The sequence below is a fragment of the Nematostella vectensis genome, chromosome 12 (assembly GCF_932526225.1).
Source record: "Nematostella vectensis chromosome 12, jaNemVect1.1, whole genome shotgun sequence".
Taxonomy (NCBI): domain Eukaryota; kingdom Metazoa; phylum Cnidaria; class Anthozoa; order Actiniaria; family Edwardsiidae; genus Nematostella; species Nematostella vectensis.
Window position 1 is genome coordinate 1,606,319 of NC_064045.1, and position 22,358 is coordinate 1,628,676.

The 22,358-nt window shown below is 42.6% G+C and overlaps 1 protein-coding gene across 3 annotated transcripts in view; it reads left to right on the top strand.

The window, feature by feature from the left end:
• LOC5502887 (unconventional myosin-XV) overlaps positions 1 to 22,358 on the top strand; it is a 70,706-nt gene that overhangs the window by 33,447 nt on the left and 14,901 nt on the right. For all 3 annotated transcript variants that reach the window (XM_032371194.2, XM_032371196.2, XM_032371195.2), the window contains 16 exons: positions 4,752 to 4,835; positions 5,164 to 5,245; positions 6,942 to 7,075; positions 7,248 to 7,346; positions 7,858 to 7,932; positions 8,546 to 8,706; positions 10,092 to 10,261; positions 11,757 to 11,829; positions 14,448 to 14,648; positions 15,650 to 16,190; positions 16,518 to 18,137; positions 18,976 to 19,035; positions 19,274 to 19,349; positions 19,560 to 19,672; positions 19,996 to 20,105; positions 20,228 to 20,315. In XM_032371194.2, the coding sequence (XP_032227085.2) occupies positions 4,752 to 4,835; positions 5,164 to 5,245; positions 6,942 to 7,075; positions 7,248 to 7,346; positions 7,858 to 7,932; positions 8,546 to 8,706; positions 10,092 to 10,261; positions 11,757 to 11,829; positions 14,448 to 14,648; positions 15,650 to 16,190; positions 16,518 to 18,137; positions 18,976 to 19,035; positions 19,274 to 19,349; positions 19,560 to 19,672; positions 19,996 to 20,105; positions 20,228 to 20,315 (3,687 nt within the window). The remainder of the gene's footprint in view (positions 1 to 4,751; positions 4,836 to 5,163; positions 5,246 to 6,941; positions 7,076 to 7,247; positions 7,347 to 7,857; positions 7,933 to 8,545; positions 8,707 to 10,091; positions 10,262 to 11,756; positions 11,830 to 14,447; positions 14,649 to 15,649; positions 16,191 to 16,517; positions 18,138 to 18,975; positions 19,036 to 19,273; positions 19,350 to 19,559; positions 19,673 to 19,995; positions 20,106 to 20,227; positions 20,316 to 22,358) is intronic.

The window sequence follows — 22,358 nt, forward strand, 5'->3', positions numbered from 1 at the left end:
ATGAAATCCTGCACTACGCTTTCGTCTTTCAGATATCAGCTGACAACTCACTATTTAGAGAAACTTGCTTTTTACCAACCTCCATATTTTCATAGAGCTTAAATTTATGTAATTCAATTTTTATTTTCGTTTTAGAATTTTTATTGTTTGTAATTTGTTGGAAAAGAATTTAAATTGGGGCTTACGCCCTGTTTTCTTCTCCCGTCACATTGTTTCTTATATTCTTTATTTTGTTTATTTCCTATTGTAAACCGTAGTATTTTTGGGTACCAAACCTAATAAACAACAACAATTAATTGGTGTTGTAGCTTGTCATTAAGTACTGCATTTATTTCAGTCATAAATAGCGTTAATTGGTTTTGTTTCCCTATGAAACGGTAAGGTAGCGTTAATTGGTTTTGTTTCCCTATGAAACGGTAAGGGAATTGTTAAGCCAATTTGTGGTTGACTGCGTGTGAAACTCTTAAGTTTGGTCTGTAATGTTGTTAAAAAAGCGTTACTGATGTTAAATCTTTAAAGATTTTCACACTCTAATTAAGGAAAGGAAGTTTGTCATTCCCATGTACTTTTATAAGTAATGTTTGTCATGTGGGCAGAGCTTTTAAGGTTCTGTGTTGCCTTGAAGGGAAAATTATAAATTTTAAGTTGATTACGGTATTATATGCGTAGGTAACTGTTTCTTACGGAATGCGGATTATTATTAATTTTTAAGGGTAAGATGGTCGTGTTGTAAAATGTTCTACCCCCGGTATTTATATCAAACTGTCGGGTTAGTTTTCAATAAAAATCTGTCGTATAACTAGAATTTTCGTAGTTATTAAAGAGTTTAATGGAAGTGCTATGATGCTCATAGGCTGCTTGCACAAACATGGAACCGCACGTTTTTTTTTACTTGATTAAACAAAACAGCAAATCATGTGCCCAAGAACAAACACAAGAGGGAAACATCACTCGCGCGGAATCATCCGGGACATCAAGTTCTGTTGGTTTCCGGTTTGTTTCTTCTAACTTGCCGTTTTTATTGTCTTCCCTTGCTAGCGGCATTCGTTATCCATTCTTGTAGCAATGTACGCGAGGCTTGCTTTAGCTACAGACCGTGGTTAGCCGAATGGGTAAATTCGGTTGCCTAGTTTCGTGCTGTGTGATTTTTTGCTTCGCCACAGGAATCACGAGCAGCGACTTTCTTGTCGCCTCGCCACAGGAGCCCCGAGCATCGGATTTCTACAAAGACCCGAGCGTCGCTTGCGGCGGAATATAACAAAAGGGTTGCTGGGTTTCGATGCATGGGATCAATTACTTTTGATGAGTCATTGTTCAAAAAATATATCCCTGACGTTAAAGAGTGGAACTATATTTTAGCGAAATGCTATGTCAATAAAGCAAGTGTGTTTTGAAGTTAGTGGGACTAAGTCCAAAGTATTGATTTCCTCTGAGCCCAAAGCTTCAGGTATGCGTAAAGTGCGACTTGCTCGTTCATGCTTGCCAAGGCGCTACGCTAAGCCAGTGGGCCGTGTAGTATGCACGGAAGTTTGACGTTCTTTGATAAAACTTGCGATCCCGAGTGGAGAGTGAACTTGACGCGCGACACGAAAAAAATGTCAGCTCAGAAATGACAACTCAGATGGCATTCCTGACGAACTATACCATTCAAGTGAGTTTTGCATAAATTTGCTTTTGAATAACTCAATCAATATACTATGCTTCTCGCTGCACAACTTGGTTATTTTTCGACAAAATGTCCTTGTGCTCCTGCAAAATTCGTGGCCTTGGTATGGCAATTTTTTTAAAGTATAATTATGCCTTTTTTCGAAGCCAATTTTAAAATATCATCACTGCTTAAATTAGAAATCGCCGCTGTATTTATGTTTGGAGGCTGAATTAAGATAAATGGTCATACGAAAACTCGACCCGGTAAGACATAGCCTATAAATTGCTTATTTCCATCAATCGAAATTGTTCCTGAGTTATGTATATTGTACATGATAGACGGTATATGTTAGGGTATTATTTTGTTTGTTCTCGGCTGAAATGAACAGATTTCATGTGCTTTAGCACATTTCCGACATAATTTTGAGTTATAATGCGCATATCAATGGTTCCCTTTCCTTGCTACTAATCTCTCTTTCTTTACTCTTTTCAAACCAGCTTTAGATCAGATTTACTTTATATATATGTATTAAGGGTATTTAGTATTATTGACGAATAACCCTCGCTTATTGCATATATTTGTCTTGTTTTGTTATTGCTATTATCAAATCGTCAATTTAGATTCAAATCCATGCTCTCAAACCCTACTGTTTGCCCGAGGTTTTGCATCGCCATGAATAACTCTTTTGATCTTGAGCGGTAAGCCGGGAACTATCTTTGAGTGTGTTTCAGCAATAATATGAAAGCATAATGTAGATTCTTATTCATCACTTCAAGTAAATTCATTGCCTTTGTTGTGTAGTCGATTCGATATCTTTACAAAATCAGACAATATTTTAACTATCAAATCCATAAAACCCTTGATAATTCTCTGTCTTTAGCTTGTCTCCTATATAACTTCGCCTTTATCTTGGGTAAATAGTGCCCTTATTTCCGCATTCGGGACTGGGAAAGTTTGTAACTTGCTGTTAATTGAATCGCTTTTGTTCTCAATCTAAACATGACAAGTATTCAGCCGTCGCTTCATGAAATTGTGTAACTACTTTATGTAAGACACTACTATCGACCTATACCTAGAGTTTTGCTGTTCAACAGGAGTTTTAACATTGATTTTTTTCGAAATGTTTGCCCTCCTATTTGACAATTGCTCTGAAATTAGAATAAATTTTAAAAAAATGGCTCCTAGAGTTTATTTCTTAATTCTTAAGTGTTCTTAAAAAAAACTATGAGACACACATTTTATGCTATCCTAAAGATATTTTTTCCTCAATAGACAAAAATCGCACATTTTCTAGCACCCGCAAATAATGTTTTAGAATAGGTGTATTCTAGCTTTCGTACAATCTTCACATTTGTAGCGTCTATATATATTTTTTTACAAAGCATCTAAATCGATAGATGATAAAACAGGCATTGCTGCTGGACGATCCTTTTATACACGAGCGTGGAAGGTGAATAATATATCGGCTATTATATTTGATACCCACGAAGCAATTCCTTTTAAGCAAAATCAAAGCGAAACGTATATTTTATATCCGCGAACCGAAAAGATACGTGAAAAAGAAATAAGGGTGATATATGAGTCGTTACCAGTTCACGTTAAGTTATTATAACTATACTTGCAAGCAGAGGGAAAAGTCGCGCAATTCAATGCGCTAAAATTCGTATTAATCTTGCTGTATGGCGCTACCCGTGATAGGCTACAAGCGAATCATTCGCAGTAGTGACACAGCTCTCGCCTTTATTATAAAGGGCCAGCTCCTTCAGCCCGTCATGCTTTGGCGGCCTATTATTACTACGCCGGTCAAAGTGTCAAACGCTTTTAAAGCTCTTAGACGGTTGTATTTTTTTTTATAGCCTAATAGCCTAAAATGTCTTTTATTATTATTTTAAGACAATTTACATTTTAAAATACCAAAAACGCAATGCATTCTTGGCGAAGTTTATTTTTACATACGAACTTAAGTTAAATTACGACTGCATAACATTTGGATCCAACTGATGATCCGTAACCTGGCTAAATCTCATTGGGCTCTTGGAAGGCCCTTGTCTCCATCTCCAAGGGGCAGCTATTTATTATGATTTGCGCAGTGTTATATCCGTTGGTGAAGTGACGTGTGTAATACAAGTGATCCTGTGGGGGCGGGATTCCTAAGATTTCTGAGCTATTAGCAGTCACAAGGAAATATTAATAATTTAGTAGTAAGAAAGTTTTTTTGTGTGGTTCAACAAAAAAAAAAAACAAGAAAGCTTGGAATAGGATGGTTTACAAAGGTACTTTATACTACTATACTCTCTCTGTATATCTATATAGGATATATATAGAACAGTGCTCAATACACAGGTGTAGAGCGGGATATATCTTGGTTTGTAGGGAAAACAAACACGCGAACTACCGTTTCATCTCTACAAGCCTGCTTCGTGGTTGCCCACTCATCAGGAGATTTATTATTACTATAATCAACTTATATACTATCAATATACAAAATTTATATAAAAATAGCGCGCGAAATTTGAATGGCTGTTATGATGAAATTGAATTTTTGTTATATTATTATAGTATATATACATCAAGGTACTCTATACCTCTAACTCGGTACTATATATATAGTACATAGTAGATATACATGGGACAGCAATTTGCTTATTATAACAGTACCTATTAGTATATTGCACCTTTAGTACCTTAGTATTTAGTCCACTCCACTCATCTTGTAAATGCTGTAAGCGGCCTTCTGTGTGCTTCCTTTTGCTGGCCGATTAAAAAATACACCATTTTTATCTCGTCGATTTGTCATTTTAATATCAATTCTTCAACTTCTTTTTTTATCTTGCCAGTGCCAGTGGTCTATGCTATTCTCTTTGAAAAATCTCAAAATCTTAGACTTTGTGCCTTCGCCCTCCCCCCTTAGTTGATATTTGTCTTCTTAAAAAGACACACGTGACCAGAATAAGAGAAAGTGAAACTACAACCACATTAGCTCCCACCCCTCTGCTAAACTTTTTTTTCTGAATTGTTATTGAGACATGGCTCAGCTCTCCTCATACCGGTAGATAGAACAGGTAAATGGTTGATACCCTGTGTTGCGATGTTGTGCTTCTAGGTACGTGATGAAGCGAGACAAGACGCACAGAAACAGACCACAGCCATGGATGACGAAACACCTGGTGCACCCGTGGAGCCTAAGGTACACATCCTCAAATAGAGTACAGTATGGCTCATATAAAGTACCGCTCATATAAAGTACGTTCCCCTCATACAGGGTATGGTACCGCTTATATAAGGTAGGCTACCGCTCATATAATGTAGGTAAGGTAAGTTCCGGTACCACGCCAGGTGCACTCGTCTGACCGTGAGTCCAATTGGTGTCAAAGTTTTTCATTCTTCGCATGTGTTTGTAAGTGGTTTGTACGAATTTATTGACAACAAAGAAAGATTAACTTTCTTCTCCATAGTTGTTTTATTTTGTTTTTCAACAAGTGAACGCTTGTTGACACGTTTTTGTTACCGTGTAGGACTGGGACCGACAGCCAATTGTTGACGTCACACATCTGGAGATCCCAGCAGAGTTAGCCGTCGTTTATGCTAATTTAGACAGTAAGTATATCCAGTCGTCTAGATTTACAGACAATTTACCACATGAATTTTAAATTTGATCTGAGCCGCAATCTGATGAATCCAGTTTTCCATGACATTTACAGTAATCATATTCTTGCGTATCATATTCTTGTTTACGCGAAAGTAGTAAGACATCTGGACTAAAAAATATGGAAAAAAAGCTTTTTCTTTATTTTTTATTTAGGTACAAGTTAATAAGTTAAGTAGGTGGACGGGTGGTAGCTCAGGGGAAACCCCTGTGTTTCGAATGGCCCCCGCAAGGAAGTGCTTGAAAACGAGTTGCGGACCAGTGCTTCGCCATTCCTGCACCCTATGAGAAAAAAAAGTTAAAATAAAAGCTGCTAGTGTGCATGTACATAGTATGACTAACACATTGACCCCTCAACCGGCCTGTACCCGCTTTGAGAAGTACCCACAACCCAAAAAAATCATAAATGCAAAATAAACACAACAAGATGAAGATACTCAGGCATCAGTCTAAGGGATAAATGGTCTTGAAGATATGCATCCAACCAAGGTGATAGCAACTACTCTTAAGCCAAATAATAGCACAGGTTCTTTGGCAAATTTCAAATCGAACATAGGAAAAAAAAAATCAGCCCTCTTAACAAAACGCTCAAAATACCACACAAGGGAGAGGGATTAGCAAACACAGCTCATGAAACAAATAGATAACTTCATTATGATCCTCCAGGTTAATTTCCATGGCCTCAAAACACAAGGTCCACTCCTTGAAGGCTTGTAAAGCCACTTGGATGCCATAACGGATTGCAAAGCGTTCTGGGAGATCCAGGGAAAAAGCCAGGGGGAGGGCCAGTCAACAAAGTCAGATGGTATTTTACTAAGTCTTTTCACCCCAAAGCCAAACAAATCAATTCCAGGTCGATTAATTCTGACTGACTTTTCTCCAATATAGTTTGCTGCGATCGTCAAATACATCGGTCATGACCAATTTTCAATATCTCCACGAAGTATCAGTTTGATATAATTACATGTTTTTGCAATTTTTAACAGCTCTGATGGCTTATCCAAAAATAGCGACTTAGGAATAAATTGCGCCTACTCGGCTTCAAAATGGCGCGCCACCAGATTGAGGCTCAGATCAAATTTAGAATTCATGAACGCCTGTTTGTAGACTGGTAAACTGGCGTGGCTAGAAAAACTACAGACAAACTGTAGAATAACTTGGTGGTATGACTAGAAAAAATAGAGACAAGCTGTAGAATAACTAGGTGGTATGACGAGAAAAGATACAGACAAGCTGTAGAATAACTACAATCTGTAACAAAACTAATGGGACACTTTCCCTCCCCCTTCCTCAATGTTGGAGGGCAAATGATCACCTTGCTACTGCTTGTGTTTTGAGCTAAAAAATCGCCTCTAACCAATATTAATCGGGGGGGAGAGGGTTCGCTGTTGTTCGTATGGGAAGTGTCCCACTTACTTTTGTTGAGGATTGTAGGTCGTATGACTAGAAAACATACAAGCTGTAGAATAACTAGGTAGTATGACTAGAAAAATTACAGACAAGCTGTAGAATAACTAGGTGGTATGACTAGAAAAAATACAGACAAGCTGTAGAATAACTAGGTCGTTAAATAATAATATTTTAAAAAATATATATATTTACATACCATGACCTTGTGATGTTTTTTTTTTTTTTTTTTTTTTCCAGCTTGGAATGCCCCCTTCAAGGGAAAGATCTCCCCGTATCGGGGCGAGCTCATCAGGTACAACTGCCCTTCCGCGGGGCTCCCCAGGGACATCGACGCGTTCTTGTTCTCTAAATTCGCCGATGAGAACTTCCAGGTATGCTAGAATAGAAAAAGCGAGCATTGCCATAATCTATCATGGCTCAGATGTTATTTACAAAGAAATATGTTATTTGTCAAATTATTCTATCAGTTATCTTGGAGTAGTGTTCGTCACAGTTTTAAGTTAGTACCACCACTCACGCAAAAAAAAAAAACGCTGATTGCAGAAGGAGCATCGATGGCGCATGACCAAATCTCCCATCAGCTCAAGCTTCCTGAAGCTGAACTACTCGGACGCCATGGAGTCGGTGACCATCTTCAAATTGGTGAGGACTTCTTGTCACGCAAGTCTGGGTAACGCAAGTCCGACGTGGGTCTTGAAAGTGCCGTCTAGACGAGGACATTTTCATTGGCAAATTTTCATGCACAATATACATTGATCGCGTACAAACGCCAATGAAAATGATGGCATATCTGTACGGTCAATGTCTATTACCAATTAGAAAATTATCACTGCCATTCGACCAATCAGCGCTATCCATTTCAACCCCCTAAATCTCATAGTAATTTAGGTGTCAAGCGGCGAGGGCATTGAACAATGTCTATTACCAATTAGTACCGATGAGAGACTCGCTGAGACTCGTTGTTTTTTGTTAATTCGTGCGCTAAATGCCATAGAACACTCGCGTCCATTATCTAAGCCTTACTAAACATTGCCAATGAATGCTTGCTCGTGTAAACGTCATTTGTGAGCCGACTTGTGTGTTAAGGTTTTATTTGAATAATTCTGGAAAATATAATCAAGGATTTATTTTCACGGTATTTTCATCTTTTCAGGTGATGCGTTTTATGGAGGATGAAACACTCGATAGAGCAACAGAGTTTATTATTGGAAACTATATCATTCAAAGGGTAATTATAAGTCATATAAAATAACACAAAGGAAAATCCAACAACCATCAACAGACTACGCTAAACACACTAGCAATCAGCAACTCTCAGCTAGAATATCAACAACAACAAAACTACAGTGAAACTCCGTTAGGAAATGTGTCGTTGGGGATCATAAACCTGTCCATAATGTCTAGGTGCCCTAATTAAACCCGGGTTAGAATTAACAGGAAATGGACAGAACTTTTTTTCATCGATAAAAGTTGTCTTTATAAAGCGGGGTTCATCGTTAGATTACGACTTTACAGCGTTACATTACGACATGACAGCGTTACATTACAGCGTTACATCACAACATGACAGCGTTACATTACCACATTACAGCGTTACATTACCACATTACAGCGTTACATTTCTACATGACAGCGTTACCTTACAACATGACAGCGTTACATTACAACGTTACATTACGACAAAACAGCGTTACATTTCGACATTCTGGCGTACATTACGACATTACAACGTTACATTACGACATTACAACGTTATATTACGTCATTGCAACGTTGCATTACGACATGGCAGCTATGATATCAGCAGTTGAAATCGTGTAACTCGAATTATCTTTGTCAAGGGCCTTCTGAACCCCGAGGTCCGGGACGAAATCTACTGCCAGCTATGTAACCAGGTCTGGGGTAACCCGAAGGAGTCTAGTAACGAGAAGGCCTGGCTGCTGATGGCTCTTTGCATGAGTAGCTTCATGCCTTCTTCCACTCTGTTCCCTCATCTTCTCAAGTAAGTCGACGGCAATAAAATAAGTAGTGCGTGAAACTGTCTGTGCCTGAATACGCAACAGTTTTAGAAGTACGATAAATTTTTTCAAAAATATTTCTGCAAATATTCTCTGTAGAAAACCATGATTGATCAAAGCCCTGAGATCTGTTAGCATGGCCCGATTTACCCGTGGGGGCTAATACACTTATAAACATTAACCCAATGACTCCTGGCTATTTTTAGCTGAATTTACAAAAAAAAAAAACTGACAGAAAACAGATACCTCCCCCCTATTTTGAGTTTTATACAGCCCGTCAAAGTCAAACACCGCTGCACCTAGCTTTCCAACAGTGTTTTGCGTTCCCCACTTTTAATCCCTCGTCGTTGTGCTGAAGCCAGCACAAGTTGATGGTTGCTTGTATTTTTTATCAAAAATACAGCTATAAGCATATTGGGAGAGTGTCGTAGGACATCATGAATTCTATTGAGGCATAATTGAGTGCCTTGCTTATGGATATTTGCAAGCAAAGGTGGATTCCTGGTGATTTTTTTCTTGTTTGGCTTTGCCTCGATGAGAAAATAATTTTCTAATGAATCACCACAGCTCTCCTAAATGCTGTCTTTTCTGAAACCAAAGTGATTCCAAAATTGTTTACACTGCTATTCTGGGCCTGTATGACCTGGAATTGATTTGTTTGGCTTTGGGGTGAAAAGACTTAAGGAAATACCATCTGACTTTGGGGAGAGGAGTGTTGACTGGCCCTCCCCTCGTGAATATTTTCCTGGATCTCCGTAAATACTTTGCAATACGTAATGGCATCCAAGTGGTTTCACAAACCTTCAAGGAATGAACCTTGTGTTTGCCATGGAAATGCACCTGGAGGATTAGAATAAAGGTATCTATTTGTGTCTTAGGCTGTGTTTGCTGATCTCTCTCCCTTGTGTGGTATTTTGAGCATTTTGTTAAGAGGGGTGATTCTGCTTTTTTTTCTTTGTTCGATTTGAAATTTGTCAAAGAACCTGAGCTATTATTTGGCTAAGAATAGTTGCTATTACCTCGATTGGATGCATATCTTCAAGACCATTTATCCCTTAGACGGATGCCTGAGTATCTTTATCTTGTTGTGTTTATTTTACATTTATGAATTTTTGGGTTGTGGGTACTTTACAAAGCTGGTACTGGCCGGCTGAGGGGTCAATGTGTTAAGGAAATAGGATATTATATGCGTGCCTTTTTAGTAGAACTGTTTTTGTCGGGTAGATATCGTAAGCAGATCAGTGGACCACGAGACTTCAGGTCGAGTGATATTTTTAGTCATAAAAAAGAGTTTTGAAAGTGCACTAATCAGAGGGTGCGTAAGATCTCAATGATTGTATGATGTATTTTTATATGATTTCTTGAACAGGTTCGCCTCGGATCAGGCCTACAATGGCTACAAGGCATACTGCCAACACAAACTACTATGCTGGAAGGGCCGAAAGTTCCCCTATGCCCGTGCCCACCCCCCTTCGTCGCTAGAATGGCAGGCTGCGCGAACCAAGTCCTGCATGTCCCTCGAGTGCGACTGCGTGGATGGTGAGAGATCTCGTGATAATTGTACTTGGGCCCATATAAGGAATCGAAAAAGTTCTCTTGGGAGATCTCTTCTTATTGTTAAATGAGCTTTGAGAAAATGATTAAATGATTAATAAATGGCTTAATTAATGATTTTTTATTGTTATAAGGTGGTTCTTGTTGTTGTATGGTGATGCTAGTTGCCGTTCTTGTTGTTGTAAGGTGGTGCTAGTTGCCGTCCTTGTTGTTGTATGGTGATGCTAGTTGCCGTTCTTGTTGTTGTAAGGTTGTGCTAGTTGCCGTCCTTGTTGTTGTAAGGTGGTGCTAGTTGCCGTTCTTGTTGTTGTAAGGTCGTGCTAGTTGCCGTTCTTGTTGTTGTAAGGTGGTGCTAGTTGCCGTTCTTGTTGTTGTAAGGTGGCGCTAGTTGCCGTTCTTGTTGTTGTAAGGTGTAGCTAGTTCTGTTCTTGTTGTTGTAAGGTGTAGCTAGTTGCCGTTCCTGTTGTTGTAAGGTGGTGCTAGTTCTTGTTGTAAGGTGGTGCTAGTTGCTGTTCTTGTTGTTGTAAGGTGGTGCTAGTTGCCGTTCTTGTTGTTGTAAGGTGGTGCTAGTTGCCGTCCTTGTTGTTGTAAGGTGGTGCTAGTTGCCGTCCTTGTTGTTGTAAGGTGGTGCTAGTTGCCGTCCTTGTTGTTGTAAGGTGGTGCTAGTTGCCGTTCTTGTTGTTGTAAAGTGGTACTAGTTGCCGTCCTTGTTGTTGTAAGGTGGTGCTAGTTGCCGTCCTTGTTGTTGTAAGGTGGTGCTAGTTGCTGTTCTTGTTGTTGTAAGGTGGTGCTAGTTGCCGTCCTTGTTGTTGTATGGTGATGCTAGTTGCCGTTCTTGTTGTTGTAAGGTTGTGCTAGTTGCCGTCCTTGTTGTTGTAAGGTGGTGCTAGTTGCCGTTCTTGTTGTTGTAAGGTGGTGCTAGTTGCCGTTCTTGTTGTTGTAAGGTGGTGCTAGTTGCCGTTCTTGTTGTTGTAAGGTGGCGCTAGTTGCCGTTCTTGTTGTTGTAAGGTGTAGCTAGTTCTGTTCTTGTTGTTGTAAGGTGTAGCTAGTTGCCGTTCCTGTTGTTGTAAGGTGGTGCTAGTTCTTGTTGTAAGGTGGTGCTAGTTGCTGTTCTTGTTGTTGTAAGGTGGTGCTAGTTGCCGTTCTTGTTGTTGTAAGGTGGTGCTAGTTGCCGTCCTTGTTGTTGTAAGGTGGTGCTAGTTGCCGTCCTTGTTGTTGTAAGGTGGTGCTAGTTGCCGTCCTTGTTGTTGTAAGGTGGTGCTAGTTGCCGTTCTTGTTGTTGTAAAGTGGTACTAGTTGCCGTCCTTGTTGTTGTAAGGTGGTGCTAGTTGCCGTCCTTGTTGTTGTAAGGTGGTGCTAGTTGCTGTTCTTGTTGTTGTAAGGTGGTGCTAGTTGCCGTTCTTGTTGTTGTAAGGTGGTGCTAGTTGCTGTTCTTGTTGTTGTAAGGTGGTGCTACTTTCGTTCTTGTTCATTGTTGCAGGTGAAACGAGAGCGGTACAGGTTGATAGCTGCTCTACTGGCGAGCAGTTAGCTGGTCAAATCCTAAAAGACAGGTAAGAATTGAAGCAATTCGAATGGGTCGGCGGCTTCAATTTTAATTGGGGAAACCAAGGCAGCCTTGTTAATGTAACATGGCGTAACTTGCCTAGGGCAGTCTTGGTAATGTAGCATGGCATAACTTGCCTAAAGCAGTCTTGGTAATGTAGCATGGCGCAACCTGCCTAACACAGTCTTTGTAATGTAGCATGGCGTAACTTGCCTAAGGCAGTCTTGGTAATGTAGCATGGCGTAACCTGCCTAAGGCAGTCTTGGTAATGTAGCATGGCATAACTTGCCTAAGGCAGTCTTGGTAATGTAGCATGGCATAACTTGCCTAAGGCAGTCTTGGTAATGTAGCATGGCATAACTTGCCTAAGGCAGTCTTGGTAATGTAACATGGCGTAACCTGCCTAAGACAGTCTTGGTAATGTAGCATGGCATAACTTGCCTAAGGCAGTCTTGGTAATGTAGCATGGCATAACTTGCCTAAAGCAGTCTTGGTAATGTAGCATGGCGTAACCTGCCTAAGGCAGTCTTGGTAATGTAACATGGCGTAACCTGCCTAAGACAGTCTTGGTAATGTAGCATGGCGTAACCTGCCTAAGGCAGTCTTGGTAATGTAGCATGGCATAACTTGCCTAAGGCAGTCTTGGTAATGTAGCATGGCATAACTTGCCTAAGGCAGTCTTGGTAATGTAGCATGGCATAACTTGCCTAAGGCAGTCTTGGTAATGTAACATGGCGTAACCTGCCTAAGACAGTCTTGGTAATGTAGCATGGCATAACTTGCCTAAGGCAGTCTTGGTAATGTAGCATGGCATAACTTGCCTAAAGCAGTCTTGGTAATGTAGCATGGCGTAACCTGCCTAAGGCAGTCTTGGTAATGTAACATGGCGTAACCTGCCTAAGACAGTCTTGGTAATGTAGCATGGCGTAACCTGCCTAAGGCAGTCTTGGTAATGTAGCATGGCATAACTTGCCTAAGGCAGTCTTGGTAATGTAGCATGGCATAACTTGCCTAAAGCAGTCTTGGTAATGTAGCATGGCGTAACCTGCCTAAGGCAGTCTTGGTAATGTAACATGGCGTAACCTGCCTAAGACAGTCTTGGTAATGTAACATGGAGTAACCTGCCGAAGACAGTCCTGGTAATGTAGCATGGCGTAACTTGCCTAAGGCAGTCTTGGTAATGTAGCATGGCATAACTTGCCTAAAGCAGTCTTGGTAATGTAGCATGGCGTAACCTGCCTAAGGCAGTCTTGGTAATGTAACATGGCGTAACCTGCCTAAGACAGTCTTGGTAATGTAGCATGGCGTAACCTGCCTAAGGCAGTCTTGGTAATGTAGCATGGCATAACTTGCCTAAGGCAGTCTTGGTAATGTAGCATGGCATAACTTGCCTAAAGCAGTCTTGGTAATGTAGCATGGCGTAACCTGCCTAAGGCAGTCTTGGTAATGTAACATGGCGTAACCTGCCTAAGACAGTCTTGGTAATGTCGCATGGCATAACTTGCCTAAGGCAGTCTTGGTAATGTAGCATGGCGTAACCTGCCTAAGACAGTCTTGGTAATGTATCATGGCGTAACCTGCCTAAGGCAGTCTTGGTAATGTAGCATGGCGTAACCTGCCTAAGAAAGTCTTGTTAATGTAGCATGGCGTAACCTGCCTAAGACAGTCTTGGTAATGTAGCATGGCGTAACCTGCCTAAGGCAGTCTTGGTAATGTAGCATGGCGTAACCTGCCTAAGGCAGTCTTGGTAATGTAGCATGGCGTAACCTGCCTAAGACAGTCTTGTTAATGTAGCATGGCGTAACCTGCCTAAGACAGTCTTGGTAATGTAGCATGGCGTAACCTGCCTGAGGCAGTCTTGGTAATGTAGCATGGCGTAACCTGCCTAAGACAGTCTTGGTAATGTAGCATGGCGTAACCTGCCTAATGCAGTCTTGGTAATGTATCATGGCGTAACCTGCCTAAGACAGTCTTGGTAATGTAGCATGGCGTAACCTGCCTAAGTAGTCTTGGTAATGTAACATGGCGTAACCTGCCTAACACAGTCTTTGTAATGTAGCATGGCATAACTTGCCTAAGGCAGTCTTGGTATTGTAGCATGGCGTAACTTGCCTAAGGCAGTCTTGGTATTGTAGCATGGCGTAACTTGCCTAAGACAGTCTTGGTAATGTAGCATGGCGAAACCTGCCTAAGACAGTCTTGGTAATGTAGCATGGCGTAACCTGCCTAAGACCGTCTTGGTAATGTAACATGGCGTAACCTGCCTAAGACAGTCTTGGTAATGTAGCATGGCGTAACCTGACTAAGGCAGTCTTGGTAATGTAGCATGGCGTAACCTGCCTAAGACAGTCTTGGTAATGTAGCATGGCGAAACCTGCCTAAGGCAGTCTTGGTAATGTAGCATGGCGTAACTTGCCTAAGGCAGTCTTGGTAATGTAGCATGCCATGACCTGGCTATGTTAGCTTTGTTGATGTAACATATGTAACATAGTGTAACTTGCCTATGGCAGCCTTGGTAATATAACATAGCGTTTACTTTCGAGATATTTGAATGAATGAATGAATGAATATATGGCACAACCCCTTTAAGATATTGACATTTTATTACTTGTTTGTAATATCCAGAGGGATCCCTGATCCGTATGGCTGGAGCGTTGACTTATATGACACGGACTGTCATTTCTCGCTGTGTGGACACGACTATGCCATGGATCTCCTGTCAGAGTATGAGTATCCACCAACCTTCCCGCCAAGTCTGTCGCCAACACTTTTAACCTTCAGACCGGGCAATAAACTTCCCGAAAAGCGCAAGAGAGCTATGATAGAGTGAGTACCTAAGACTATAAAAAAAAGAAAGGACTGTGACAATAATTATCGAAAACTAATCCAGAAAACGTCTAAAACGTCCAGGCAAGAAATTCCCTGCAAAACGCAAGCATGCTTTTACCGTGAAAATGTATGAAGATACATTGTCCGGGAGCCAGTGACTAGAAAAAAAAAAATGTCCGTTTACTTTGAGAGCTGACCAAGTTTTGACCTTCCTAAGTTAAAGTTATGTCAATGTAAAATCATGTACGGGTGGCAGTAGAGACTGTTGGTAGGCCAACCCTCCCAAATAGTCACGTTTCTTTTTTCCCCTTCTCGCTCTGTGAGGCCGTTATCTTGGACCATTGTTATTAATGAGCAGAGGCCGGATAAATTGCAGAGACGAGATAAATCTCGATAAAGAAGAGTATGCATTGCTAAAATGACGATCCGATCGGCAAATACGAAAGATATCTTTTTACATTCACGCGCAAAATCAGACTTTGAAACGATTAGATCAACGCCGCAGAAAGCCATAAATACCTCTTTCAGATAAATCTCATGAATAACAGAAGCATTCCCAATAAGATCGTGAACCAGTTGCCTTTAAATCCCTTAGATTACTGGCTGACTAACACCAGCCTGATTTAAACCCACCTATGTTATTCAAGAATTATAAATAAATTATTTTATATGGTTTAATTCTGGTCAGCTTTGCATTTAGCGATTTTATTTTGAAATCTCACTTTCGAAACTTTAAAGCTCATTAATTACAAAAGAATCGGAAACAGCTATTGCAAAGACAAAGAGAGCGTTAACTCATATCCCTTATTGTCAATGTTGGCCCACGTTTCCATTTATGCTGCCACCCAAACACTATTCCTCATCGACATTCAAACAATCCTGGGGGACAAAATTCAGCTTATTAAGTAAACCAACTCGTGTTTTAAACCCCTTTCTGAGCGCTGGCTCCTGGACTAACAAGTACTAACTTGTGACGTGTTCCTATCATGTTTTGTCAGCCTTCATCGTCCACCATCGAAGCGTGCACATGTCGCTGACATCGCCCACAAGTTTTCTTTTTCCGAACGACCCGCATCAACAATCCCGCAACCACAGGCACCACGGGAAGATGCCCTGAGTGCTGCAACTTCCGCTCGAATTGTAAGCCAAGCAGCCACAGATAAGCATCAGGATAGACTAGTATCAGAGACCGCAGCCCGATCACGCGTCGAGACGACTGATGGACCTGCTGCTGTCATCCCCCCACCACCACCACCCCCTCCCCCAGCGTCAAACGTACCCGCTCCCCCACCCCCTCCCCCAGTGATGCCTCCTCAGAAAGTCATCATGAGGAAACCAACGAAGAAGAAGGATAAGAAGGAGTCCAAGAAGGAGGGCCCGCAGTACTCGCTTGCTGAGGTTGTTGCCAAGGCCAAGCGCATGAGCGAAACTCGCAGCAGGGTCTTTTCCACTTCCTCTGGGGGTGGGGGCAAGGAAACGGAAGTTGATGCCTTCGAAGCGGTAATCAAACAGAGGCAAGGGAATCTCAAGCCACGGAAGGTAGATGGGGTCATATCTTTCCAAAGCCACGTCCAAAACATGGAATCACACGGCCCAGATCAAACCAATATAACTTGTTTTCATTTCTAATTGCACAAATTCTTTGGTATTTCAATTGTGAGTATGTTGAAGGCTTTTCTCGTGAGAACAAGAAAGGAGACTTTCATCTTTCGTAACTGTCGGAATGCCCCTCTCTCTCTTGTTCCTTATGTAGCCCGTTATACCTGAAGTCAACTGCAGCCGTCCTTCTATGTGCGTGCTAACTAAAACCAATAACGGAGGCGAAAACCAGGATTTATTAATCATTCATGTTACTGTTTCCATCAGGTCGAAACCACGGCTATACCAGAGGACAAACCCGAAAGCGAGCTGAAGCGAGTCATGCAAGCGAAGGCGAACCGAGTCAGTCGTCTTTGGGAGTCCACTGATGCAAGTCTCGCTGGCATCCAAAGCTACCAGAAGCCCTCGATCCATAAAGGAGAAGAGATTGAGATGAAGTCGCGTGCAGAGCAGCTCCATAAATCGTGGGCTGACCCTGAGAAGAAGGAGCGCTCCATCTCGTGTTCTTCCAGTGGCAGGGTGTCGAACCACAGCGGCGAAGTACCCGCCACGACCATTCAAGTGGATGACGCTCCCAGCTCTAGTCGCGCGCAGCAGAACGATACTAACAACCACGATGATGTGAGCGACTTCGTGGACAGTCTCTTTGACCCGGTGATTAGTAACTTTGATGAGCTCATGAAGGAAGACGCGGTGAGAGTTGCCATCAAGGGTGGAGGCGGTGTCCAACAAGGTATCACTAACCCCAATGCCTCCCAGCAGAATGCCTTCACGGCCAGGGTGTCCACTCCTTCTGCAGGGGTCCCCGCTAATACTGTTGGGGTTTCAAGCCATATCATTGGAATCTCGAGCCCAGCAGTTGGCTCTATAGGGTCCCCAGTGGCAATGAATGGACCAATGTTTGTGCCTATCCAGCGGGCACCCATGAGCAATGGATACGCACAAGTGGCTGTTAATGGGTATCCGGGGTATAGTACGGGGATGGTGGCACCCACTTACGTTCCTATGGCAACGTCATACTCCAGTCCTGTCCCAGATGTGAACTCCCTGGCGGCGCAGCAGCAGGTTTTGATTGACAGGCTGTTGCAACAGCAGGCGTTACTACATCAACAGCAGCAGGAGTTGTCCCAGAAGTCGCAGGATCAGTTGGTGCAGTTACAGCTGCAGCATGCTGAAGAGCTGCGACGGTTGCAGGAACAGATCAGTGGGAAACAGACGGGAATGCTTAGTGGCATTACAAACGGGCATGGGCCGACCGCCAACGGACATGAGCCGACCAGCAACGGACATGAGCCGACCACCAACGGACATGAACCTCCTGCAAATGTTTGCGACTCGCCGTTGTCTATTCTATCGCCATCCACTAGCACTTCCTCCGTGGGAACTCTTAATAAGGCTGAACATTGCTCGGCTTCCGCTGATCTTCCTTTACCTCCTCCGGAATTCTCTGACCTCGAATCCTCAGCGCCCATTCCCCCGCCCCCTCCCCAAATGAACAACACATCTGCACCTCCTCCTCCCAACAAAGAAAAACAAACTGCAAAGCCTCCAGCCCCGCTGCCACCACCGCGAATCGACTCTCAGCTTGTTAACAACGATATCTCCAAGTCCGCGGGTGTTGCAAGTGCCGTAGCGATGCTAGAAGCTAAGACGCCAAACTCTCCTACCTCCAAGACCCCAGAGGTCAGCGTGAGCATCTCCTCGAGTCGAGCGGAGGTCGCGGGTGATAACTCCACTCTTGCCAAGCCCCCGCTTCAGCGAAAGCAGTCCTCCACGCTGGCTCACCTGTACAATCAGGAGATAAAGACGACGAAGTTGCTCAATAAGCTTAACGACTTGTATGTCACCGTTGAAAGAGTCGGCTGGAAAATGAGTATCAGGAAAGAGGTAGGTTACACCAGAGAGCACGGGACAGCCCGGTTAAAATGTATTTAACCCATCCTTGTCTAAAGCCCCGTTTGGATGACCATGAATAACAATAGGGTATTAGCGAACTATCTATCAAGTATCATCCAGCTTACCAAGCAGTGCCGGTCTATTGCTGGTTTTCATGGGTTTTGAGTTTTTATATTTTAAAGCAATTTCATCGTCTCTTTATTTTATCCATAATTTTTGTACCCAACTAGTTTTTGTTGTGACATCCTCTACTACTGCTTTCACCTTTTGTCCCCGCCTTTTCATTTATTTAACATTTTTGGTGGTAACATTAGTTTATTGTATTACAGAATATATTCACTTTAATTTGATGCGTTCATGAATTGATGTGGATTAAAATTTGTAAAATTCGCTACCAGCCAACCATGCGTTCAATAGCCACTGTTTTAACGATTCTTTGATGTAATTGCCAACAAACGCCTAGATAAATCCGACTTTCTTCCACCTCGTTTGCCTCGAATTGCCCTTTGATAACGTTAATTATATACATGGCAAAGTTTTCGATTCTGGTTGGTATATGAGCAGTGCAGCTCTCAGGTAATTAAGTGCAGAAAAAAAAAGAATTCCGTACAGTATTACGCTGACGTTGGTCAGCTTACAAACAATTGAGCAATAGAAGACTCAAAGAGCAAGACTTGAAGCGCACTTTTAAATATTTAGCATTTTGCATAGATTAGAGTTCCCACAAAGTCAATGTTGTGTTTATCTGAATATATTGTTTGTCTTTGAGAAGTGTTCTTAAAATTTCCTTCTCAACAAATTACACATTCAAGACTTTTTTTCTTAACAGATTTTCAACGTCAATGAGAAGTTGGACAATAAGCTCGCCCAGAGACTTGTCTTCCTGCAGGTCAGCGGTAGCAGCTATAATCTACGCCACCATCGATATTCTTCTCACCCGTTGTGTTCACTCTACGTCATACCTTTTTCTACTCTCAGTGCCCCTTGAAGCCCCATCCTCAGGTTTCACCGTAAAGTTGTACTGCAAGGGCTGCCTAGACTACCGTCTGATACCAATTTATTACGGGGATTATAAATGTCCCAGGGCTACACGTTCGCAAGATTGATAATGGGCGTTTTATTCACAGGTCGTGCGTGACGTGTACTCAGATGCATGTTGTAGGATGACATCAGATGATAGGTCCCGGATGAAAGTTTTGCTACGTAAGTAAATTTTCCTAATCCAACAAAACGTTGTGCTTTGCTAGTTCAGTGCTCTGAGCCTCCTCTTGGCGTTTTTGTCATGTTGAAGTTCTATCGGGATTCTTTTATCGTGCCTATTCTCCTTGCACAAGCTACCCAGAGCGTCTTATTTAAAATTTATTTAAATATACGTAGGACCAGCTGGGAAGCTAACTTGTTCTATCTTTTCAGAGAAATATGGTATCACTCCAGACCACCCATTGTCTAGCGTGCCTGTGGAAGAGATCGTCATCGCCACGGCAAGGCAGCTACCTCTCTACTTCTCCCGCTTCTACCTCGCAACCGTAAGATATTAGTCCTTGTCGAAGGCGGAAGCAGCAACCTTTTCAAGAGGAGGCTAACATGGAGGTTGAAAATTCTCCACTCCTTTTTAAGAAAGACATTTCGTATGTTTTCCGGTTCAAGGTTGTTCAAGTGTTGACAAAAGCTCTCCGTATGTAGAGCTATACCGATGTACGTCCGTTAGAAGACAATTGTTTTGTGTTGTCATTCATTGTTTAGTTGTCACGTGTTGATCTTACGTGGTGCTGTCACGCGTTGTAAAATCCCGTATTGTGTCACGTCTCTATCACGTGTTCTCTAACTGATGACATGTGTTCCTGTCCAGTGCCAGAATGAGCAGCCTGACATGCACTATGTGGCTGTGGGCGAGCACGGCATCCGACTTGTCAAGCGCGAGAAACTCACGGATGACCTCATCATCGTCCAAGACCTCCCGTAAGTAGCGCCTTATCATGTGACTCGCGCCCAGACTTTTCTACCTTTGATGTGTTTATCTGACGTTGTCACATGCCATATGGTTCTTATCCCTTTCTTAAGTTTTCTGCTTTTTGGTTAAGCTATGACAGCGTGGAGAAAGTCAAAGCAGCAAAGGACAAGCTGACGATCAGTATCAAGGACAGCAAGACCGTTATCTCTACAGACAGGGTAAGAACTGACCTTCGTGTCATCAGTACAGACAGGGTAAGAACTGACCTTCGTGTCATCAGTACAGACAGGGTAAGAACTTACCTTCATGTCATGAGTACAGACAGGGTGAGAACTGACCTTCGTGTCATCAGTACAGACAGGGTAAGAACTGACCTTCATGCCATCAGTACAGACAGGGTAAGAACTGACCTTCATGCCATCAGTACAGACAGGGTAAGAACTGACCTTCATGCCATCAGTACAGACAGGGTAAGAACTGACCTTCGTGTCATCAGTACAGACAGGGTAAGAACTGACCTTCATGTCACTAGTACAGACAGGGTGAGAACTGACCTTCGTGTCACTAGTACAGACAGGGTAAGAACTGACCTTCGTGTCATCAGTACAGACAGGGTAAGAACTGACCTTCGTGTCATCAGTACAGACAGGGTAAGAACTGACCTTCGTGTCACTAGTACAGACAGGGTGAGAACTGACCTTCGTGTCACTAGTGCAGACAGGGTGAGAACTGACCTTCATGTCACTAGTACAGACAGGGTAAGAACTGACCTTCGTGTCACTAGTACAGACAGGGTAAGAACTGGCCTTCGTGTCATCAGTACAGACAGGGTGAGAACTGACCTTCATGTCACTAGTACAGACAGAGTAAGAACTGACCTTCATGTCACTAGTACAGACAGGGTAAGAACTGACCTTCATGTCACTAGTACAGACAGGGTGAGAACTGACCTTCGTGTCACTAGTACAGACAGAGTAAGAACTGACCTTCATGTCATCAGTACAGACAGGGTAAGAACTGACCTTCATGTCACTAGTACAGACAGGGTAAGAACTGACCTTCGTGTCAGCAGTACAGACAGGCTAAGAGCTGACCTTCGTGTCACTAGTACAGACAGGGTGAGAACTGACCTTCATGTCACTAGTACAGACAGGGTAAGAGCTGACCTTCGTGTCACTAGTACAGACAGGGTAAGAACTGACCTTCGTGTCTCTAGTACAGACAGGGTAAGAACTGACCTTCGTGTCACTAGTACAGACAGGGTGAGAACTGACCTTCATGTCATCAGTACAGACAGGGTAAGAACTGACCTTCGTGTCACTAGTACAGACAGGGTAAGAGCTGACCTTCGTGTCACTAGTACAGACAGGGTAAGAACTGACCTTCGTGTCACTAGTACAGACAGGGTAAGAACTGACCTTCGTGTCACTAGTACAGACAGGGTAAGAGCTGACCTTCGTGTCACTAGTACAGACAGGGTAAAAACTGACCTTTGTGTCATCGGTACAGACAGGGTAAGAACTTACCTTCGTGTCATCAGTACAGACAGGGTGAGAACTGACCTTCATGTCACTAGTACAGACAGGGTAAAAACTGATCTTCGTGTCATCAGTACAGACAGGGTAAAAACTTACCTTCATGTCATCAGTACAGACAGGGTAAGAACTGACCTTCGTGTCACTAGTACAGACAGGGTGAGAACTGACCTTCGTGTCACTAGTACAGACAGGGTAAGGGCCGACCTTCATGTCACTAGTACAGACAGGGTGAGAACTGACCTTCGTGTCATCAGTACGGACAGGGTGAGAACTGACCTTCGTGTCACTAGTACAGACAGGGTAAAAACTGACCTTCATGTCATCAGTACAGACAGGGTAAGAACTGACCTTCGTGTCACTAGTACAGACAGGGTGAGAACTGACCTTCGTGTAACTAGTACAGACAGGGTAAGGGCCGACCTTCATGTCACTAGTACAGACAGGGTGAGAACTAATCTTCGTGTCACTAGTACAGACAGGGTAAGAACTGACCTTCGTGTCACTAGTACAGACAGGGTAAGAACTGACCTTCGTGTCACTAGTACAGACAGGGTGAGAACTGACCTTCATGTCACTAGTACAGACAGGGTGAGAACTGACCTTCGTGTCACTAGTACAGACAGGGTAAGAGCTGACCTTCATGTCACTAGTACAGACAGGGTAAGAACTGACCTTCGTGTCACTAGTACAGACAGGGTAAGAACTGACCTTCATGTCATCAGT